The sequence below is a fragment of the Phyllobates terribilis genome, unplaced genomic scaffold, assembly GCF_046119375.1.
Source record: "Phyllobates terribilis strain yellow unplaced genomic scaffold, ASM4611937v1 Scaffold_1__5_contigs__length_1240528914, whole genome shotgun sequence".
Lineage (NCBI taxonomy): Eukaryota > Metazoa > Chordata > Amphibia > Anura > Dendrobatidae > Phyllobates > Phyllobates terribilis.
Window position 1 is genome coordinate 37,323,733 of NW_027362761.1, and position 22,732 is coordinate 37,346,464.

The 22,732-nt window shown below is 42.1% G+C and overlaps 1 protein-coding gene across 5 annotated transcripts in view; it reads right to left on the reverse strand.

The window, feature by feature from the left end:
* Nucleotides 1–778: 778 nt before the first annotated feature.
* The window catches only part of BORCS8 (BLOC-1 related complex subunit 8), an 85,220-nt gene continuing 63,266 nt past the window's right edge, over nt 779–22,732 (reverse strand). For 2 of the 5 annotated variants that reach the window (XM_073661042.1, XM_073661045.1), the window contains 2 exons: nt 9,804–9,889; nt 1,491–1,606 (listed from right to left, as the gene is read on the reverse strand). In XM_073661042.1, coding sequence (XP_073517143.1) covers nt 9,820–9,889 — 70 coding nt within the window. In that variant the 3' untranslated portion in view covers nt 1,491–1,606; nt 9,804–9,819. Of the gene's footprint in view, nt 1,607–9,803; nt 9,890–22,732 lie in introns of all 5 variants that reach the window. The other 3 variants (XM_073661041.1, XM_073661044.1, XM_073661040.1) reach the window with 3 other exon arrangements.

The window sequence follows — 22,732 nt, forward strand, 5'->3', positions numbered from 1 at the left end:
TCTTGTAAATCAACACTTAGCTGGCTTTAGTACAATATACAATTAGCATATTAACAAACATTATTGTTTCCAGACTAAGAGAAGTCAACATTCAGGTTTATACACATAATAGTATGTCCTTCTTGACCAGCTAAAGAAACACATATATTCAAAAGTCAACAAAGATATTAGTGTCTTTCTCCTGGCTTAACAAATCTAAACGTTTGGCTGATTAAGATTAGAAGTTGTGTCGTTACAGGGTGCAAGGTGAAAAAATGTGGAAAAGTTCCTGGGATGTGAATACTTTTTAAGGCACTGTATATTGACTTCTAATAAAGTATACATTTACATGTGTGCAGTATACATAAAAATAGCCTCTAAATAATGAATCTATAGTTTTAGATACATGAAAACAGATAAATACTAAAACACGCGATTTTGCTAAATTAACAAAGTAAAACCAAAGAAATTGAGCCAGAGCATATGTTGGTATAAGTACAATGCTTAGGTGTGCATTCACACTGTGACCATTTAACAAACAAAACCTAATATAAAAACAAAATGAGCAAATTCCCTGTAGCAAGTAAATGAATAAATTGTAATAGCACATTTAAGTAACTATTTAGATTTAGTGAACACTGTTTTGATCAAAAAAGTGTAAAACTCATCCCACTTATGTAAGTTCACCTCACTATGTGTCAGTGGACTTTAAAATAGATAAGGGTAGAGCAGGACCAGGTACGGCTCACATAGGACATAAATAAAAAAAATCTGACAGAAAAAGAAAAGCCTTACCGTTATCATGCATTCTATTGTCTTGTAAATGTAATATTACACTGTTATTACTTACAGGAACACACACTGGGAGAAAGCTAGATTTTCATTTAACTTCTGTAAACTTTTCTTATGCTGGAAAATATTGTCAGTATCCAGTCCTGGTCTCTTTAGTTTCAGAGTCTGTTAAGAAATGTAATTTTATGATAAAGCCTTACAATTGGATATGACACTTGAAAATAGTCAACTATCTGTAACAATGAGTTAGTAAAGTATCCTCTCCCCCCACTTATACCAGTTCTATATAGAAGTACACTTTTCAATATTATCATTAGTGTGATGTTAAAATTCCTCATTGCCAATGCTAGGGGGCCTGATCTAAAGGTTGAACAAGTAGGATTATATTATATATCTAGATAAATGAAATGTATTTAAAGTTTAACATCAATTTATTCAAAGTAACCATGTCAGTACTAGCATACTGCTAGAGTCGATTTGATCCATTGAAGATAATGAGGGTAATTTCGCAATCACATAGGACACTTAACTCATATTCCATCTTCATCAATCCAAAATTCCTTTTGTTAAATGTAACGTATACAATAGCACATTAAGAAAAATAATAAGATGATTATTTCATTTGACAGTCTCAGTACTTCCTAATGGATGCTTTATAAATATATCCTGTATATGTCAATCTTTCATGTAACAAAAATGTTGTGCTCATTGCTCTTTGTAGCACACTAATCATACTTGTCTGCCGCGTTGGTCTAATATACAGGATTTTTTTTTTTTCTTTTCGACGCATGTGGATATTCTTTGTGTGATCTTCAATGTAAATAGTCTTGCAAAACTGAAAAACAAGAAATGAACATAGTTTTACTAATTGACTCGTATAGTTGACTATTATATAGTTGATAGGGACAGTTTTGAAAGGCATATTTATTTTACAGCAGATTAACAATAAACACATTAGTTTTGCCAACTTTCTTAGGGCTCATGCATACGTCCATACAAATCGATCCGAGTACGGACCGCTTATGCACGGACTGGCTACCTGTCTCCTAACCAGAGCATGACAGCTTCATGTATTTCTATGGGGCTGTCATGCTCAAGTTGTGAGACCCCAAGCCAGTCCGTGCATTGTGGTCGAAGATCAGACCAAGCCTACAGACATCTGCAGTAGCCTTTCATATTGGGAGCGACAAAGCAGTTAAACAACTTATATTACTAATGTGAGAATATTATAACGAATTTGAATGAAACTAATAAAATAATATACGCACACCCCTTATACTTTACAAAACTGCAACTGTCACCAGCAGGGAGGAAGTAAAGGGCTGCAGTAAATCATGTTTCCTGCTAATCTGCCTCATAATGAAATGAATGGACTGTGCAGCTTTCTATGGAATGATGTTAAAGAAACACTCCCATCAAAGTGTTTATCCTCTTAACCCCTTTACAACCCAAGGTGGTTTGCACTTCAATGACCAGGCCAACTTTTAGAATTCTGACCACTGTCACTTTATGAGGTAATTACTCTGGAACGCTTCAACGGATCCCCCTGATTCTGAGAATGTTTTTTCGTGATATATTGTACTTCATGGTAGTGGTAAAATTTCTTCGATATCACTTTCGTTTATTTTTGAAAAAAATGGAAATTTGGCAAAAATTTTGAAAATTTTGCAATTTTCAAAATTTGAATTTTTATGCCCTTAAATCAGAGAGATATGTCACACAAAAGAGTTAATAAATAACATTTCCCACATGTCTACTTTACATCAGCACAATTTTGGAACCAAATTTTTTTTTTATTAGGGAGCTATAAGGGTTAAAAGTTGACCAGCGATTTCTCATTTTTCCAACAAAATTTACAAAACCATTTTTTTAGGGACCACATCACATTTGAAGTCACTTTGAGGGGTCTTTATGACAGAAAATACCCAAAAGTGACACCATTCTAAAAAATGCACCCCTCAAGGTGCTCAAAACCACATTCAAGAACTTCATTAACCCTTCAGGTGCTTCACAGGAATTTTTGGAATGTGGAAGAAAAAAATGAACAATTAACTTTTTTCACAAAAATGTTATTTTAAACCCAATTTTTTTTATTTTCGCAGGGGTAACAGGAAAAAATGGACCCCAAAATTTGTTGTGCAATTTCCCTTGAGCACGCAGATACCCCATATGTGGGAAAAAAACACTGTTTGAGTGCTCGGCAGGGTTCGGAAGAGAAGGAGCACCATTTGACTTTTTGATTGTAAAATTTGCTTGAATAATTAGCAGACGCCATGTTGCGTTTGGAGAGCCCCTGATGTGCCTAAACAGTGGAAACCCCCCACAAGTGACACCATTTTGGAAACTAGACCCCTCAGGGAACTTATCTAGATGTGTGATGAGCACCTTGAACCCCCAGGTGCTTCACAGAAGTTTATAACATTGAGCCGTAAAAATAAAATTTTCACATTTTTCGAACAAAAATGTTTTTCAGCCCACAATTTTGCATTTTCATAAGGGTAACAGGAGAAAGTGCACCATGCAGTTTGTTGTGCAATTTCTCCTGAGTAAGCAGATACCCCATATGTGGGGAAAAACCACTGCTTGGGCATACGGCAGTGTTCGGAAGGGAAGGAACGCCATTTGACTTTTTGAATGTAAAATTTGCTTGAATAATTAGCGGATGTGCCCCTGATGTGCCTAAACAGTGGAAAACCCCCACAAGTGACACCATTTTGGAAACTAGACCCCTCAGGGAACTTATATAGATGTGTGGTGAGCACCCTGAAACCCCAAGTCCTTTACAGAAGTTTATAACATGGAGCCGTGAAAATAAAAAAATCAAACTTTTTCCACAACAATGATGTTTTAGCCCCAATTTTTTTATTTTCACAAGGGTAAGAGGAGAAAATGGATCCCAAAAACTTTTGTGCAATGTCTCCTGAGTACGCCAATACCCCATATGTGGGGAAAATACAGTGTTTGGGCGCACGGCAGGGTTCAGAAGTGAAGGAGCATTGTGTGACTTTTTGAACGCAAAATCGGCTGGAATCGAGAGCGGACGCCATGTCGCGTTTGGAGAGCCCCTGATGTGCCTAAATAGTGGAGACCCCCCACAAGTGACTCCATTTTGGAAACTACACCCCTCAAGGATTTTATCAAGGGGTATAGTGAACATTTTGAACCCAGAGGTACGACACAGAATTTGATAACATTAGGTCATCATATTGAATAAGTTGTCATTAGTCTTGAGCGCAAGTGCTCGCTACTTAAGTTTGCATCGGGTACTCGGGTATGCACCATGTATCACGGGTGCTCAAGTGACATGCTTGAGTCCCCACCCACATGTTTCACGGTTATTAGACACCCAAAAAAAAACATGCGGGGATCGCTCGTGCATGGCAGGCAATCCCTGTGAGGTTTTTTTGGCCGCGAAGCATATGGGGCGGAGACTCGAGCATGTCACTCGAGCACCCGCGATACTCAGTGCATACCCGAGCACCCGATGCAAACTCAAGTAGCGAGCACTTGCGCTCAACACTAGTCACCATATCGTCATCTTTTTTTTTTTACTTTTGAAAAAAATCCCAACCCTAACCCTAACCCTAGCACAACCCTAACCCAAGAGTTTATTTTTTACGCCATTCCTCGTGCGGTATAAGTGATTAGACGACTTTATTCTTCGGGTCGGTGCGATTACAGCGATACCAGAATCATATCGGGATTTTATGATTGACAGCATACTAAAAGACGCATTTTTTGTAAAATCTAGATTTTGCATCGCAATATTTTGAGAGCTATAATTTTTATATATTTTGGCCGACAGAGTCATGTGACAGCTTGTTTTTTGTGGGATGAGTTGACGTTTTTATTGGTGCCATTTTCAGGCATGTGACATTTTTTGCTCGCTTTCTATTCCGATTTTTGGGAGGCAGAATAAACAAAACCAACAATTCAGGAATTGTTTTTTTTTTAAATTCTTTTATTCTGTTTCGCATGTGGTAAAATTGATAAGGTAGCTTTATTCTTCGGGTCAGTACGTTTACAGCGATACCACATATATATAATTTTTCTATGTTTTGCCGCTTTTACACAATAAAAGTTATTTTATAGAAAAAAATTTTTTTTGCATCGCTTTATTCTGAGAGCTGGAACTTTTTTATATTTCGGCTGATGGAGCTGTATGGCGGCTTGTTTTTTTGCGGGACAACATGACATTTTTAGCGGTACCATTTTGTTTTTTATTTTATTTTTTTACCGTGTTCACTGAAGGGGTTAACTAGTGGGACAATTTTATAGGTCAGGTCGTTCCGGACGCGGCGATACCAAATATGTGTACTTTTATTGTTTTGTTTTGCTTCATAATATTTATTGATGGGTACATTATATTTTTATTTTTGATGGATTATTTTTTTTATTTTCTTTTATATTTTTACAATTTTTTTTTTCTTCACTTTCTGATACTTTTTTTACTTTTATACTTTGTCCCACTATGGGACTTTCACTTTTTTTATTCTGATCGCCTGTATAGCATAGGGATGGAGCACCATCCCTGTGCTACGCAGGCTGTCTGCGCTGCAGATGCAGAAGATTCTTTGGTCATCCACTGCGCATGACCAAACTATCTTACTGCTGTCTGGTGACCCGGATGTTGTCATGACTACATCGGGTCGTCATGGCAATATCCGGGAAGCCGCGGCAGAAAGCGCTGGAGGCTGGAAGAGGATGTGAGTATTGCGATCACCTCCCCTTGCCACCGCAATGCTGCGATCGACTTCGATCGCAGCATTGCGGGGGTTAATGTGCCGGGAGCGGTGCGGGACCGCTCCCTGCACATAGTACCGGGTGTCAGCTGTGACAATCGCCATGACGCACTATTCCGTACCTGGCTCTTAAGTCCCAGGGCGCAGGTACGGAATAGTACGTCATAGACTTTAAAGGGGTTAATATATTGCAGTTGTAAGGGTTGTGGACTGTGCTGTCGCGTTCCTACCCTTGAAGACACCAATCACGTTATGTGTGTGTATTGTGTCATGCGTCTTTGTATATATCGTGAAATGTGAAATTTAATATGTTCCTGTGTGATGTTAATAATGTACAGTATAGGATGTGATAATTTAATCATAATGTATAAGATATAGATAGTTGACTGTAGTACAGGTAGTGATGATAGGGTAAGTTAGGATACAGTTAATGTTTGGGACTAGCCCACATGGGGAGGGAATTTAGTGTTAGGGAAAGAGACTGAGTTTCCCATTGATTGGTTTCATAGGGTCTGTAGTGTAAAGTGAGCAGAGCTGCATGAACGGGTGACCCTAAGTAAGAGGAGACAAAGGGTAAGAGATAGTGTGATCCTGAAGAGAAGTGAATGATGAGACAGAGTGTCCTTCTGAATAGGGGTCCTTGGATAGGACGCCGATGCACAAACCTCAGTGCTTGTAAGGTGGAAGGCATACTTCCCAACTTTTGAAGACCAGAAAGAGGAACAAATTAGACAGAATTCTTATAGTATCCCTCATGCAGCGGCATGCAGATGTTAGAGGAGTATGATGAGCAGAGGGCATTTACCCACATTTCTAAAGTAAAAGATGTATTTAGGTCTGCTTCCCATTTTTTCATAAATGTGGTTTTATTTGAGAGTACATCTTTGTTAAAGCAAGTATAGATATACTTCAGACTCCAGAAGATATTATGATTTGTATTACAGAGTAGGTTTATAGAGGCTTCAGACAGTGATTTTCTGTTGGAAAAAAATAACATAATCAGGTCCTTAGTCATTGAGTAGTAGAAGAATTCATCCGATGCCAATTTGAATTTGGATTTTAGTTCTGCGAAGGGGATAAAGTTGCTACCATTAAAAATGTCCTTAATTTGGTTATGCCTATGGAAGGCCAGTGAGAAGGAAACGGGTGGTTATAAAATGCTGAGATATATGAAAGAGGGAAATTCAGTGAGTAATTGGAATTGTTTTTGTTTCTATTGAGAGTAGTGAATTTTCCCCATGCAAATAAGGCAGCTTGGAAGATAGGGTGGGATGGAGTATAAGTGGGATTTCTTGAAAAATTTGTTAAGGAGTAAATTTTGAGGGGGGAGGTTACCGTAAAGCAATGTCTCCAATTCTATCCATGCTGGAGGGTGTTTTTGGTAAAACCAGTATTGACTCTGTTTTATTATGTTAGCTAAGTAGTATGAGTTCACGTTGATTAGTCCTATGCCGCCATTAGTTTTGCTTTTATATAGCAAAGCAGTCGGGGTCCTCGCTTTTTTACCGCACCAAATGAATGAATTGATAAGGTATTGCAATTTGGTTAAATATGAGGAGGGAATGATTAAGGGAAGGTTTCTCAGCACATATAAGATTTTAGGTAGAACAAATGTTTTTAGGATTAGTGACTTGCCTAACCACGATAAGTCTTTGTCGTTGTAGTAATGTGTGTCTTTATTTATTGTTTCTACAATTGAATACATGTTTTTGGTGATGATTGAGTTTATATTTTTTGTGATGATGATTCCTAGGTATGTGAATTCCTCCTCTTCCCAATCGTAATTAAAGTCTTTTTTGATTTTATTTATTATATTGTTGCTTAAGTTGAGTTGGATTATTTTTGATTTATTGTTGTTTATCTTAAAATACGAAATTTCCGAGAATTTTTCCAGAGTATTTGTTACCTCTGTGATGGAACTGAGAGGATCAGCTAATGTTAATAGGATATCATCTGCGAACAAATTAATTACAAATTGGCGGGAGCCTGCTTGTATGCCTTTTATATTTTGGTTTTCCCTAATTTTCTGTGCGAGGGGTTCAATTGCTAAAACAAACAACAAAGGTGATAGGGGGCAACCCTGCCTGGTTCCATTAGTTATTTTTAATGGGCTAGAGAGGTGGTTATTGGCGTATATTTTGGCCGAGGGGTTAGAGTACAGAGCTAAAATGGAAGACAAGATTTTTTCATTGAAACCAAATTTCGTTAGGGCGAGTTTTAAATATAGCCAATTGAGACGGTCAAACGCTTTTTCGGCGTCTAGTGTCAGAAGTATTGAAGGGATTTTTGAGGAGTTCAAAAATTTGATGATATTAATGAGGCGTCTGGTTCCATCTGTAGACTGTCTTTTTTCGACAAAGCCGATTTGATCAGTATTTATTAATGTAGGTAGTATAGATTTTAATCTATTTGCCAGCACTTTGGCGTATAATTTAACATCAGTATTTATGAGGGAGATAGGCCTGAAGTTTTTGACGTCCTCCAAATTATTTTTAGATTTAGGAATTAATATGATTGTGGCCTCCAGCATTTTGGCTGGGAATGAACCCTGGGACGCTGCCTTATTGAATACTTGGGTAAGGTGTGGGGTTAGAATAGGTTCGAAAGTTTTAAAATATTCATTGGTAAAACCAACGGGGCCTGGGGATTTATGTGGTTTTAATTGTGTTATTGCCTCAGATATCTCTTTTCCTGTAAAAGGGGATGATAAGAGTTCTAAATCTTGGTTGCTGGCTTGGGGTAATTTAATTGAGGAAAGAAATCTGTTGATTAATTCTTTATTGGGCTTTGGTACAGAATCGTCTGTATTGATGTTATATAGTTTATGATAATATTTCGCAAAAGTGGAGAGTATCTCTTTGGGGTGGTATTTAAATGTGCCATCCTCCGTTAAACTTTATCAATTCTATTGTGTATCCTCTTTTTCTTGATGCGGTTCATCATAAATTTAGTCGATTTATTCAAGGAGGCATACATTTTAAATTTTGAGTTCTTAATTAAAGAATCGAAGGGGGCGAATATTTCTTTTTTGAGTTCTACTCTTAAGTTGTTGATTTCTTGGCCTATTTTTTGAGATGGTGGGTTAGTGTTAGTTTGAATTTCTTCTTTATATCTAATTTGGGATTGGAGTTCCGTAATTTTTGCTCTATTTTTCTTTTTGATGGAGGATAACAATTTCATCAATGTCCCTCTGAGGACTGCTTTATGGGCATTCCAGTATGTAAATGGGCTGATGGTTTCATCTTCGTTTTCTGTGAAATATTGTTTTATATTTTCCTCAATTATAGCTCTGTACTCTGGTGAACAGAGAAGGGTAGGGTTGCATTTCCAGAGAAAATTATTTGTGAGGGATGGGCCTAGCCTAATTTCTCCCAACAAAGGGGAGTGGTCAGAAATACTTTTTGGAAGAATTGAGATTTGTTCAATTTTTGAGATGGAAAAGACGTCAGTTAGTATAAGGTCGATTCTGGAAGCTTTCTGGTGGACGTCTGAAAAGAACGTGTACTCCTTTGAAGTGGTGTTGATACACCTAAAGGCATCAAACAGCTCGTTCTTTGTTAGCCACGGGTTTAGGGAAGCAGACAGACATCCTTTGGGAGATGAGGAGTCCATACGACTGTCAGGGACCATGTTGAAGTCACCTAGTATAATTAGTTCCCCCTTTCTAATTTTAGAAATTTTTTTCATTATCTTATTAAGAAAACTAATTTGTCCTTTGTTGGGGGCATAGACATTTACAATTGTGCAAATTTGGTTGTTGATTCCACAAACAAGAATATGATATCTACCATTTGTATCAGTAACCTCTTCTTCATGTTTAAAAGGGACGGTGTTTTTGATTAAAGTGGCGACCCCGGCCTTCTTTTTATTCTTGTTTGTGGATTCAAAAATATTGTTGAAGTTTTTATGGCTGAATTTGGGATGGTTAGATTCAGAGAACTTTGTCTCTTGCAGACAGATAATGTCGGCTTTTTGGGAGTTGATTTCTTTCCAGAGGGAGAATCTTTATTTGGGCTGTTTAGCCCCTTAACATTGTATGATGATATTTTAATACTCATTCTTGAGTACGTTTGTACTAGGTTGGAAAAGGTGGGTAAAGTCTGAGAGTTGGAATCAGGAAATGTGTAAAAATTATTTAAATGACTACACAGGTGAACTTTTATATTTGTGTCATAAAATGTGTGAATAGATCACTATGCAAAGACAAATCAAATAAGAGCAACAATACAACTTTTAAAACGTTCGTGACAATCAGAATGAATAATTACACTTCACGACTCGTAAACAAACCTCCAGGGAAGACCTACTAGTCCGTAGGGGTTTTTTTTTCTGGGGAAAAAGTTCGTGAAATTGTCCGATGTAGAGCAACCAAGTTGCTGAAAGAGAAAATCCCAATATGAGGAGTCCAGTTAGGATTGCATACAAATAGTATATAAAACATAACATAATACCTATTAACCATATGGTGAAAAAGTTATATAATTATAACATGACGTAAGATCCTTCAAAAAACAGTGAAGGAAACTACAGCTTTAATGGAATCAGCAAGTTTTGGAAAAGGTAAAGGTAATCCGGGAGTTCAGCGATTGTCCCTCTGGTAGAGAGGAGGGTCTTTAAATGAGGTATCATCCTTCAGAGAGGCAACAAATTTACGTCCTTCCTCTGGGGAGAAAAGAATGATAGTTTTCCCTTTGTGAAAAACTAGCAGTTTTAGTGGGAAGCCCCATCTGTAGGGCACTCCCGAATCTCTCAGGTAGGTCGTGGTGTCCCTGAAAGATGTCCTAGCTTCTATCGTTTCCTTCGACAGGTCAGTGTAAATTCTTAAGTCATTATATGGTTCCGGAAAAGTTTTTTCTACCTTGATGAAGTTTTGTATTTTTTCTTTTGTTTGGTAAAAGTGGATTCTTAGTATTGTATCCCTTGGAGTGTCCGCTGAATCTGAGTTGGGACGGGGTAGTCTGTGTCTCCTGTCTATGGTGAGTTCATGGTTTGATAGTGAGGGCAGAGCTCTTTTGAACACTGATTTAGCGTAATCGGAGAGGCCATGTGGTGGGATCGTTTCCGGGATACCGCGTATTTTGAGGTTGTTTCTGCGGTTACGATCCTCCAGATCTGCCAGTTTTGCTCTGAGCTAGTTGATTTCTGCCTGGGTGTCATACTGGTCATTTGTTATTTTTTCAGATTTGGCTTCTACTAAAGTAAGTCTTTTTTCATAATCCTCCAGTCTTTTGTTAAAGGCTTGGAAAGTGGAGTTTATGGCTTCCGTTTGTTTGTCCAAAGTAATTTTCATATTTTCGTTGATGACTTTGGCTAACTCCAACATGTATGTTTCAATGTTGTTTGAGGGTGGAGGAAACTCTTTGAAGATACATGAGTTGTGAGAAGCTTTATCAGGAGTCTTGTGCCCATGTTCAGTTTTCTGTTTGCTTTTTTCAGGGCTAGGATTTGGGGATGAATCTGTGAAGTCAGGTTCTGAGTCAGATTCAGTATGCTCCTGGTAGACTGTGCCCTTGTGACCCCAGCTTTATGGTTTCAGACTCTTATGAGAGATGGATGTGTCCATTCCCTCGAAATTCAGTTTATTAGTTGTAGTTGAAGGAGGGTGATCCTTGTTTGGATCTATTGGTGGGGACGAGCTAGAGGGAAGGGGATTTTGGGATGCAGCTTGTGTGGCTTCTTTTAGGTAGTTTTTTCTTGAGGTTAGTTTTTCGTCTCTTTTGAGGGGAGACCTGGACTTGAGAGGGCTTACCAGGCTTGGAGAATCTTCCAGGGGATTGCAGTATGTGTGGTATTGAGGATTTTTCTCATTTGAATTTTTGGACTTGGTTGTTGAGGTAGAAGGTTTGCTTCCTGCGGTGGCATTTTTCTTAGTGGAACTCATGGTTGACGATATCAGCTAGGGTGTGCTTTGATAGATTTCCAGTCAGGGTTTGTTTGAGACTTCAGTAGTATTGGATTGCTGCGCCAAGAACGAGGAGGTCGCAACTGTGTCGTACAGTTTATGTCAGAGAATCTGTACGCAGTTGTGCCTTGTGTTCAGAGATGATAGCAGTCTGATGTAGTGCGACAGATGCAGTTAGGGACGCTGTTGCGTTTCGCGTTTCCAATCTGTGTTTCAGGACACAGTTAGGCTCTGCACTTAGTGCTGTTAATGATCAGGTGTGACGTTGAGTCTTTGGAGGGACGCAGTTGTGACCCGCAGATGCGATGTGTCACATGACGCAGTAGAGTTTCGCGATCGCAGTGGCCAGCGATCAGATGTAACACTGTAAGTGCTTGGGAGGACGCAGTTGCGACACGCAGATGCAATGTATCACAGGACGCAGTAGAGTTTTGTGTTCAGCACTCAGGTATGACACTGTATGCAATTTGGAAGACGCAACTGCGACTCAAAGATAATGTCACTTTATGATATAGGATGCAGTTGTGATCTACAGTCCCGGCTATCAGATTCATTTGTGTTGCGGAAGCGAGAACGGAGGCGACTGAGTCACGTGTTATGAGCCTGTTACAGCTCGCAGATAAGTCTTAGTCTTAGGGCTGGACTGGGACCATTCATGCACTCCAAGTTTGCTTTTTAACCCCCCAAGAGGCCTGTCTGCAACGTGAAGGTGATAGAGGTGGCACAGGCTTGTATGGGATTATTCGCATATGCGATGTAGCTGCGACGCTGGGGTGGGGGCGGAGCGATGTCGCGGATCAAATCTGCAACGCCGGCCGGTGTTACCGGACGGTAATCCCCCGCACAATTCACCGCTAACTGGTGGTTCCCACGTACACCGGGTATGGCGGGACGGGTTGGGGGGGACTGTACTAGCCTGTGGTAGTCTCCGCTGTTCCGTCGTCCGCGCCGCTCCCTCCGCTCAGTCCTCGCTGTCCTCTCCTCAGTGGTGCTGGAGCTTCACCTCCGAACTTCACTGTGTGGAGCTGCGACCTTCCGCTTCGGGATCCAGGGTTCTCAGGTGGGATGAGGGTCTGTGGTGGGGCGCTGCTTAGTAATGGCACCTGTGAAGATGTCACCTTCCTTCTTCTCCCTTGGGGACTTGAGCTGTACTTCCTGTGGCGGGAAAATGCAGCTGCCTGCTTCAGAAGAATATTGTTAGAACCCTCCTGTTAGTTTTTTCTATTTTGCTGGTCACATGACTTTTTGCCTATATAATCCAGCTCCGCCCTCCTGGCCTTGCTGGACTTCAGTGTTACTTTTACTCTTAAGCTAGCCAGGTGCCTTGTACCTTACTCTGTAGTTTGCTTGGTCTTTTGACCACTAGTACTTCTGTTTGTTTGTTTGTCTTTGCTCTGCTACTATTTCTGCTAGGAGGTGTCCAACTATATCCCAGTCCTTAGTTCTTGTAGGGACCCCTCCCTAATATCTATAGGTCTGCGTTCAGACTAGCCGAGGACTAAGGCGGGTCTGTTCACAAGGAACAGGTCCCCCGCTGCATCGTAGGGAATCAGCTTAGTCCTATTGTAGGGACAGTTTTCCTATCTTTCCTTAGTGTTTGTAGCAGTTCATAACAGTAAGTCCAGCCCAAAAATAAAACACTCTAAGGAAAGAAATCCTGATTTCAGCATGGTGTCGGTTCAGGAGTTGGCTCAAAGCCTGCAGGGACTGTCTTTGGAGGTGGCTGAGCTCCAGCAACACGTGAGTAGCTGTCCCGGAGCGCATTTTGTCGAACCGAAGGTAGGACTGCCAGATTTTTTTTATGGTAAACGGCAAGATTTTTTTTCCTTTAAAAACGCTTGTTTATTATATTTTCGTTTAAGACCCAGATCCTCGGGGAATGAATCACAGCGCATTGGGTTTATAATGTCACTTTTGCACAAAGAACCACAGGGATGGGCCTTTTCTCTACAACCAAATGACCCGTGTTTTAGATCTGTGGAAGATTTTTTTTCTGCTATGGGGTTGTTGTATGATGATCCTGATCGAGTCTCATCTGCTGAAACTGAATTAAGACGTTTGAAGCAGGGATCAGGTGATGTGGAAAATTATTGCACATACTTCAGAAGATGGTCGGCTGAAGTGGAATGGAATGACTCAGCATTAAAATGTTTGTTTCTTGATGGTCTAGGTGAAAGGGTTAAGGATCTGCTGATTGCCTTCCCAAAACCTGGAACCTTGCAGGAGGCATTGCAATTAGCCATACGTGTGGACAGGAGACTGCGTGCTAGGAGTAATGAAGAGAAATTTACTGCTATGGCAGCTCCTAGTTTTCAGAGGGTCTGTTCGGAGGGTGGAGAACCGATGGAGATTGGGGCGATGTCACCCTACTCTCAGGAAAAAGACCGCAGGTTTGCTAAAGGATTGTGTTTTTATTGCGGTAAATCTGACCACTTTATTAAGAACTGTGTGCTTCGTTTGAACAAAGAAAAAAAAAAAGAGATCAGTTACGCCCGCATAGCTTGTTTAAACTCAAAAGGAGTATTTCTTTCTGGAAGTACCTCATTCCAGGAGGAGTTGATTGAATTTCAGGTATTTGTGGATTGTGGTTCTACACTCAATGTGATTGATGAGGGCTTTTTGGAAAAATTTAAATTAGAATCCAAACTTTTGTAATCTCCTATTTCTGTGGTTACTGTTGATGGCTCTCCCTTGAAAGGTATTACTCACAAGGTTTTTGAATTTCCCCTCACCATTAATGGTATCCACCAAGAGAATTTGGATTTGGCGGTATTAAATAATTTGCCTGCTCCAGTGGTTTTGGGGTTACCTTGGTTAAAATTGCACAATCCTGTACTGGACTGGTCTACCAATGAAATTAAGTCTTGGAGTCCTAAGTGTTATGATAAATGTTGTAATGGTCGCATTGCTGCTGTGGAAAGAGGGGAATTACCTGTACCTATTCAGGACTTTTGGAAGTTTTTTTCTGAGGAGGAGTCGCAAGTTTTGCCTCCTCATAGGGACTATGATTGTACTATTGAGTTTGTCCCTGGAGCAACTCTTCCCAAGAGTCGCTTATTTAATCTTACTATCCCTGAGAGAAAGGCCTTGGAGGAATACATACAGACAAGCTTGGCCGCCGGTCACATTAGACCTTCTAAGTCACCTGTGGCTGTTGGATTCTTTTTTGTAAAAAAAAAGGACGGCGGTTTACGTCCATGTCTGGACTTTCGCGAAATTAATAAAATTACAGTACGCAATTCCTACCCACTGCCATTAATTCCTGACTTGTTCAACCAGTTAGTGGGGGTCAAGTGGTTCTCTAAGATTGATCTCCGGGGGGCATACAATTTGTTACGTATGAAGGAAGGTGATGAGTGGAAAACTGCTTTTAACACTCCAGTGGGTCATTTTGAGAATCTGGTTATGCCCTTTGGTCTTACCAACACACCAGCGTTTTTTCAGAACCTTATTAATGACATCCTAAGACTGTTGATCGGTAATAATGTGGTGGTGCATTTGGATGACATTTTGATTTGTTCGCCGGATCTGGAGTCTCATTGGCAGAGCGTATGTGAGGTATTGCAGTTGTTAAGTGACAATTCACTTTTTGCTAAGCTGGAGAAATGTGAGTTCGCTGTGCAGAGAATTAGTTTTTTGGGCTACATTATCTCCAGCGAGGGCTTTGAGATGGACCCGGTGAAGGTTCAGGCGGTTCAGGAATGGCCTAGGCCTATTGGTTTGAAACCAATACAGAGATTTTTGGGTTTCGCCAATTATTACAGAAAATTCATTAAGAATTTTTCTATAATTGTTAAGCCGCTGACCGATCTCACCAGGAAAGGTGCGAATACGGTCCAGTGGACTACTGAGGCCATTGAAGCTTTTGTGTATCTCAAGGAGATGTTCAGTTCTGCCCCCATCCTTATGCAGCCTGATGAGACCAAACCTTTTTTGGTCGAGGTTGATGCTTCTTCGGTGGGGGGTCGGTGCTGTTTTGTCTCAGGAAAACAAGGATGGAGTACATCCCTGTGCTTTTTTTTCAAAAAAATTTTCTGAGACTGAACTTAATTACGATGTCGGTAATTGGGAATTGCTGGCGATTAAACTCGCATTTGAACATTGGCGTCATCTCTTGGAAGGTGCTAAATTTCCCATTCAGGTTTTTACTGATCATAAGAATCTGATCTATCTTGATGCTGCCAAGCGCTTGAATGCCCGTCAAGCTAGGTGGGCACTTTTTTTTTCGCGGTTTCATTTTTCTGTTACTTACATTCCGGGTACCAAGAATGTAAAAGCTGATGCTTTATCTCGCAGTTTTTCTCCCATGGTTGGTACCGAGGAGGAGGAGAGCATTTTACAGGAAGGTGTTGTGATAGCAGCATTGGACTCCGTTTTGGAAGATGGGATTCTGAAAGCCCAGGAGGATGCCCCATCTAACACTCCCCATGGGAGGTTGTTTGTGCCTAGGAACTTTAGGAGAGATTTGTTTGTGGAGTGTCATGAGTCTCGGTTGGCAGGTCATCCAGGAATTTCGGAGACTAAGAGACTTGTAGGTCGCAGTTTTTGGTGGCCTGGGTGGCAGAAGGAAGTCATTAAGTGGGTGCGTCAATGTACTGTGTGTGCTAGATCTAAGTCTTCACATGCTCCTGCTGCGGGGTTGCTTTGCCCTCTGGAGGTTCCTAGTGCTCCTTGGACGCATCTTGCTATGGATTTTATTACTGACCTTCCTGCCTCTGAGGGTTTCACTGTTATCTGGGTGGTCGTGGACCGTTTTAGCAAGATGTGTCACTTGGTTCCCTTCATCAAACTGCCCTGCGCCAAGACACTCGCTAAGACTTTTGTTAAAGAAATTGTCAGGCTCCATGGTGTTCCTACCAACATTGTTTCCGATAGGGGACCTCAGTTCGTGGCTTGCTTTTGGCGTGCCTTTTGTGACAGGTTGGGAGTCCATTTGTCATTTTCATCTGGTTATCATCCTGAGTCTAATGGACAGACAGAAAGAAAAAAACAGGATGTTGAACAGTTTTTGCGTTGTTTTGTGGCTGACAATCAAGAGGGGTGGTCTGAGTTTCTGCCACTGGCTGAATTTGCTCTTAACAACCATACATCCTCTTCTCCTGGGTGTTCTCCTTTTTTTTGTTGTACTGGGAGACATCCGTCGTTTGGGTCATTCTCCAAATTGGTATCGGCTGTGCCGGAGGAGGAGAATTTTTCCGGTGATTTGGAGAGAGCTTGGACTGATGTACGTCGTAACTTTCAAGAGGCTAACAAAAAATCCAAGAGGTACTTTAACAGGAAACGTCAAGAGGTTTTGTTTACTGTTGGTGACATGGTTTGGTTGTCCTCTAGGAATCTGCGGTTGAGGATTCCTTCTAAGAAATTGGGCCCGAAGTTTGTGGGTCCGTTTAAGGTGCTTCAGGTAGTTAACCAATCTGCTGTTAGGTTGGAGGTTCCTACCTCCTGGAAGATTAATCCGGTGTTTCATGTTTCCTTATTGAAAAAAGCTGATGTTTCTGATAGGAACGCCACTGTCTCTGTTCCTCCGGTGGTGGAAGACGGTGAATATGAAATTTCTCGCATTCTTAATTCTAGATGGCATAGAGAGAGATTGCAGTATCTCGTCGCTTGGAAAGTTTTTGGTCCCGAGGATAACTCCTGGGTAAGGGCGGATGATGTCTCTGCTCCTAGACTTGTCGGAGCGTTTCACAGGAGGTTTCCTGATAGACCTGGGCCTGGAGGATCCGGAGGATCCTCATAGAAGAGGGGGTACTGTTAGAACCCTCCTGTTAGTTTTTTCTATTTTGCTGGTCACATGACTTTTTGCCTATATAATCCAGCTTCGCCCTCCTGGCCTTGCTGGACTTCAGTGTTACTTTTACTCTTAAGCTAGCCAGGTGCCTTGTACCTTACTCTGTATTTTGCTTTGTCTTTTGACCACTAGTACTTCTGTTTGTTTGTTTGTCTTTGCTCTGCTACTATTTCTGCTAGGAGGTGTCCAACTATATCCCAGTCCTTAGTTCTTGTAGGGACCCCTCCCTAATATCTATAGGTCTGCGTTCAGACTAGCCGAGGACTAAGGTGGGTCTGTTCACAAGGAACAGGTCCCCCGCTGCATCGTAGGGAATCAGCTTAGTCTTATTGTAGGGACAGTTTTCCTATCTTTCCTTAGTGTTTGTAGCAGTTCATAACAAATATAACTTCTTCAATTGTTTGTTGATTTTTCACGAGGAAGGTCTCAAAATACTCCTGAGACGGTCCCCAAGAGAATTCTGCAGGAGCTTTAGGGATTTCTTCTTTCAAATTGCGTTATAGTAGCGTTGAATTGGTTGTCTGCATGGAGCTCAACTCTCCTTCTTCCTACATCAGTTGAGCCCAGGCCATGCCCCCAAGGTGGCTACTTTGAAGAACCTAGAATATAAGACATATTTTCAGTTGTTTCACAATTTTTTGTTAAGTATATAATTCCACATGTGTTAATTCATAGTTTTGATGCCTTCAGTGTGAATGTACAATTTTCATAGTCATGAAAATACAGAAAAATCTTTAAATGAGAAGGTGTGTCCAAACTTTTGGTCTGTACTGTATGTCTGAGTATGGGACCTAAAGTCTATGTTCTGTGTTTCGGGGTTGGTTAAGTCTACAAAGTATAATGAGGAATAAAAAGATTTAAACATGTCAGCGATATCAGGTAGTAAATGTTTGCATCTCTGCGATTGATCAAAAATGGAAGGGACATAAGTGTTGGTTGTCTGTATTTATAAGTCTCTTGCTAGTGATTTACCACTTTTGCTTCTGTGTTCATAGTAGTGGCGACGACATCTCTTGAAATCTACCTTTTCTTTATGTAGGAGAAAAGAACGGAGAGATACACGTTTAATTATAAGGGACTTCCTTAGATCATCAGTAGGAGCTCTTTTATGCGATCTCTCCAAGTTGCCAATCTCTCCCAGCAGACACAACATCTCATGAGCACAATCACGTTTAAACCGGGCTCCATACTTAATAACCACTCCGCTGACCACGCACTTGTGAGCCTCCCACACAATACAAGGATCTCTTTCCTCAATACCAGCGAAATATGTGTCCAGAGTCCTCTGTGAGTTGGACTTTATAATGGGATCGTCTAGAAGAGATGAGTTCAGGCGCCAGTGGCATTGTTTGGCACTGAAAATAGGTAAAGTAATGGAGATACTAACGAGTGCGTGGTCTGAGAAGAATATACCATCAATGGAAGACCTTTGAAGTAAAGTGATGTCTTGATGGAAAACATTTTTTTACCATTTGGAAGGAGTGGGACTCCTAGACTGGTAAAGCAGATGCACTAAATGCAAGGGCTGAAAAACATTTACCCCTGGGGATATATCTATATCTATATATCTATATATATATATATATATATATATATATACATATATATATATATTAGATGAAACCAGAAGTTTACATACACTATATAAAAAGACACATATGTCAAATATTTGCCAAATGCCAGAATGAGAGAGAGAGAATGTTTTAAGGCATTTTTTAAATTTTCTGCAAAGTCAAAAGTTTACATACACTAAGATTACTGTGCCTTTAACCCCTTTACGACATAGGGCGTATTAATACGTATCTGTGCCCTGGGCCTTATGGACCAGATACGTATTTATACGCCCTATCTTTAATGCGGCACCGCGACCGAAGTCGCGGTGATAGCATTAAAATTCCGGTGCCATCTTACCTTAGGGTAGATGGCGCCGACATCTCGAGGGGTGTCGCCGCCCCTTCACACCCACGATCGCTGTGATTGGCTGTTCAATTCTGAACAGCCAATCACAGCATTTCTCACTGTTTCCGGCAATCTGATTGCCGGAAACAGTGATGTTCAGCCTAAGATCGGTGCTCCTAAGAGCACCGATCCTAGGCTGTTGCCTAGTAACCCCTGCCCTCTCCCCAAACTGTTAGGATCGGTGCGATCGCCGATCAAATCGATCGCACAGATCACAACGGGACCACGCAGTAACAAGGCGGTCACGGAGCGGTGACCGGCTTGTGACCTGCCTGTCACCTCCCCATGACCCCCTGTGATGTCATAGATCCCCCAGCCAGCCTCCAGCCAGCTCTGATTGGAGCGATCGATGATGACATCGATCGCTCCAATCAGAGTACCTGAACACAGGTGACAGGGCGGTCACAGGGCAGTGACCGGCTTGTGACCTGCCTGTCACCTCCCTGTGACTCCCTGTGGTGCGTGCCCAGGTCCCAGCCATCTCTGATTGGTGCGATCGATGTCATCATCGATCGCACCAATCAGAGTACCTGACCGGGAGGTGACCGGGTGGTGATCGGCCTGTGACCTGCCTGTCACCCCCCTGTGACCGCCCTGCAGATCCTCACACTTGGTGAGGATTTCTACAGAGCGGTCACGTCAGATCTGCGCTGTGCTGGGCCTTGTAGTGCCACAGAATCTTCTGTTACACTACAAGACCTTTCTCCTACCTGCTCCAGTCGCTGCTGCTGCTCCGGCATCCTGCTGCGGTCTCCAGAGTCCTGGATCTCCTGCTCCGGCGTCCTGCTGCTGTCTCTAGGTTGCTGGGTCTCCAGCTTCAGCGTCCTGCTGCTGTCTCCAGGGTCCCGGATCCTGCTCCAGAGCCTCTTCCAGAACCTGCTGCTGATCCTGCTGAAAGAAGAACAGAGAAGACTTTGGTAAGTCCATCTCTGTTCTCCCCTCATCCACCCCTCTTCCCCCCTCCCCCCCCCTCATTTTACCCCCAATCCCCCCCCCCAGTTTTTGTTTTTCTTCGTGCGTCCTGCAGCGGCCGAGCGCTGAGCAGTGTCTACGTCACTGATCAACGTCCGTGCTCGCTGCTTTTCAGGACTTTTTCTTGTCCCTGTCAATTCTCCCCCACCCCCACCTTTGCACCACATCCGCGCACACACCAAGCAGCTGCCGAGAGTTGATTGGTGACATAGTTCACCGATCCGCACTCGTGCTCGCTGTTTGCACCACCTACGGTAGTTCCTTTTTTTCTCTTTTTTTTTCAGAAAAAAAAAGTTCACACCAAGCACACTGACACACACACACTCTAAATAATGTACTGACACACATGCACCACATACACGAGAAAAAAAAAATGTCCGGCTCATCCCAAACTCGCTATTCAGTGGAGGAGGCATACGCTATTGTTGCCTCTGACACTGAGACTGACAGCGAGGGCGAGGATCCCACATTTCTTTACTTTTCCGACGCCTCATCGTCCTCCTCTTCCTCCTCAGGTGCTGCTGGACCGCCCCGCAGTCGTCGCAGGAGAGAAGATGTTCCAGCGCCCCCCACTACTGATCCCGTATGGACCTTGCCCCCCGAAAATTTTGAGCCACTGATTCCTGATTTCGTGGCGGAATCAGGAATCAAGTTTGACACCACCGGCCTCACAGAAATAGACTTTTTCAAAGTCTTTTTCTGTGAGGATTTTATAAACCTCATGGTGGGCCAAACTAATTTGTATGCTCATTAATTTTTGGAACAAAACCCCTCTTCATCATTTTCTAACTGGTCTCCTGTAGACGCAGAAGAAATGATGAAGTTTTGGGGCCTGGTCCTTCATATGGGGATCCTGAAAAAAACAGAGGTTCGGCAATACTGGAGTGTTGACGCTTTGTATAACACTCTAGTGTTCTGAATGGTCATGACCCAGACACGTTTTGAGGCCATCCGCAATAACCAAGATAATGCAAGGTGTCCTGCATGCGATGACCCGAACTTTGATCGTCTTTTCAAAGTTCGGCCGGTCATCGAGCACTTCAACAACAAGTTTGGTGAAGTGTACGTGCCCCAAAGGGACATCTGCGTGGATGAGTCCTTAATATCTTTTAAGGGGCGGCTTGGATTCCGGCAGTACCTGCCCAGTAAAAGGTCCATGTACGGGATCAAGCTGTATAAACTTTGTGAGAGTACCTCAGGGTACACTCACAAGTTTAGAGTTCATGAAGGGAAGGACTCCCGGATTGAACCCCCTGAATGCCCCCCTGTTCTGGGAGTGAGTGGGAAAATTGTGTGGGACTTGGTGCACCTACTGCTGGATAAAGGTTATCACCTGTACGTGGATAACTTTTATACAAGTATCCTGCTCTTCAAGTCCCTCTCTGCGCGACATACCGCAGCTTGCGGTACTGTCCGTGAAAATCAGAAAGGCCTCCCAAAGACGCTAATTGGGCAGCTGCTCAGAAGGGGTGAGAGCAGAGCCCAATGTAGCAACCACCTGTTGGTGGTCAAGTACAAGGACAAGAGGGATGTCCTTCTCTTGACCACCATACATGGTGATGGCAGCACCCTCAGCACTGTAAGAGGTTCCACTACACAGGTCGCTAAACCAGACTGTGTAGTGGGGTACAACAAGTACATGGGGGGAGTTGATCTCTCCGATCAAGTCCTCCAGTCGTATAGTGCTTTGAGAAAGGCCAAGGTATGGTATAAGAAGCTGGCCGTGCACATTGTTCAGATGGCAATGCACAACGCTTTCCTTCTGTCAAAATGTGCAGGCCAGACTTCTGTGTCGTATCTTCACTTTCAGGAGACAGTTATCAAGGCCCTGATATTTGGCAGTGGTGGCAGAGTGGGCCCCACTACTTATGGAACTGAAGAACCTCGAATTGTACCGGGCCAGCATTTCCCGGGGCAGATCCCTCACAGCGGAAAAAAAGGTAAGTCACAAAAGAAGTGCCGAGTGTGTTACCGAAGGGGAATACGCAAGGACACCATTTACCAATGTGACACCTGCCCTGACAAACCTGGCCTCTGCATGAAAGACTGCTTCAAAAGGTACCATACTTCCATGGACTATTGAATTAATTTCTGACATATGACAACCTGACGAACACTACACAGCTGACGTAGTGTTCGTCAGGTTGTCATACTTCAGTTGTGTAGTTTTTGTCAGGTTGTCCTACACAACTGGCGTATAACACTACATTATAAAATTGACAAATCAGGTATCCGTTCCAAATAGGGGGCACTTGTTGGGCATTTCCACTGTTTAGGCACATCAGGGGCTCTGAGAACGTGACATGACGCCCGCAGACCATTCCATCAAAGTCTGCATTCCAAAGCGTCACTCCTTCCCTTCCGAGCCCTGACATGCGCCCAAACAGTAGTTTTCTCCAACACATGGGGTATCAGCGTACTCAGGAGAAATTGCACAACAACTTTTGGGTCCAATTTCTCCTAGTACCCTCGTGAAAATAAAAATATTGCGGCTAAAAGAGCGTTTTTGTGGAAAATAAATGATTTTTTTTTTCATGGCTCTACGTCATAAACTTTTGCAAAACACTTGGGGGTTCAAAGTGCTCACCACACATC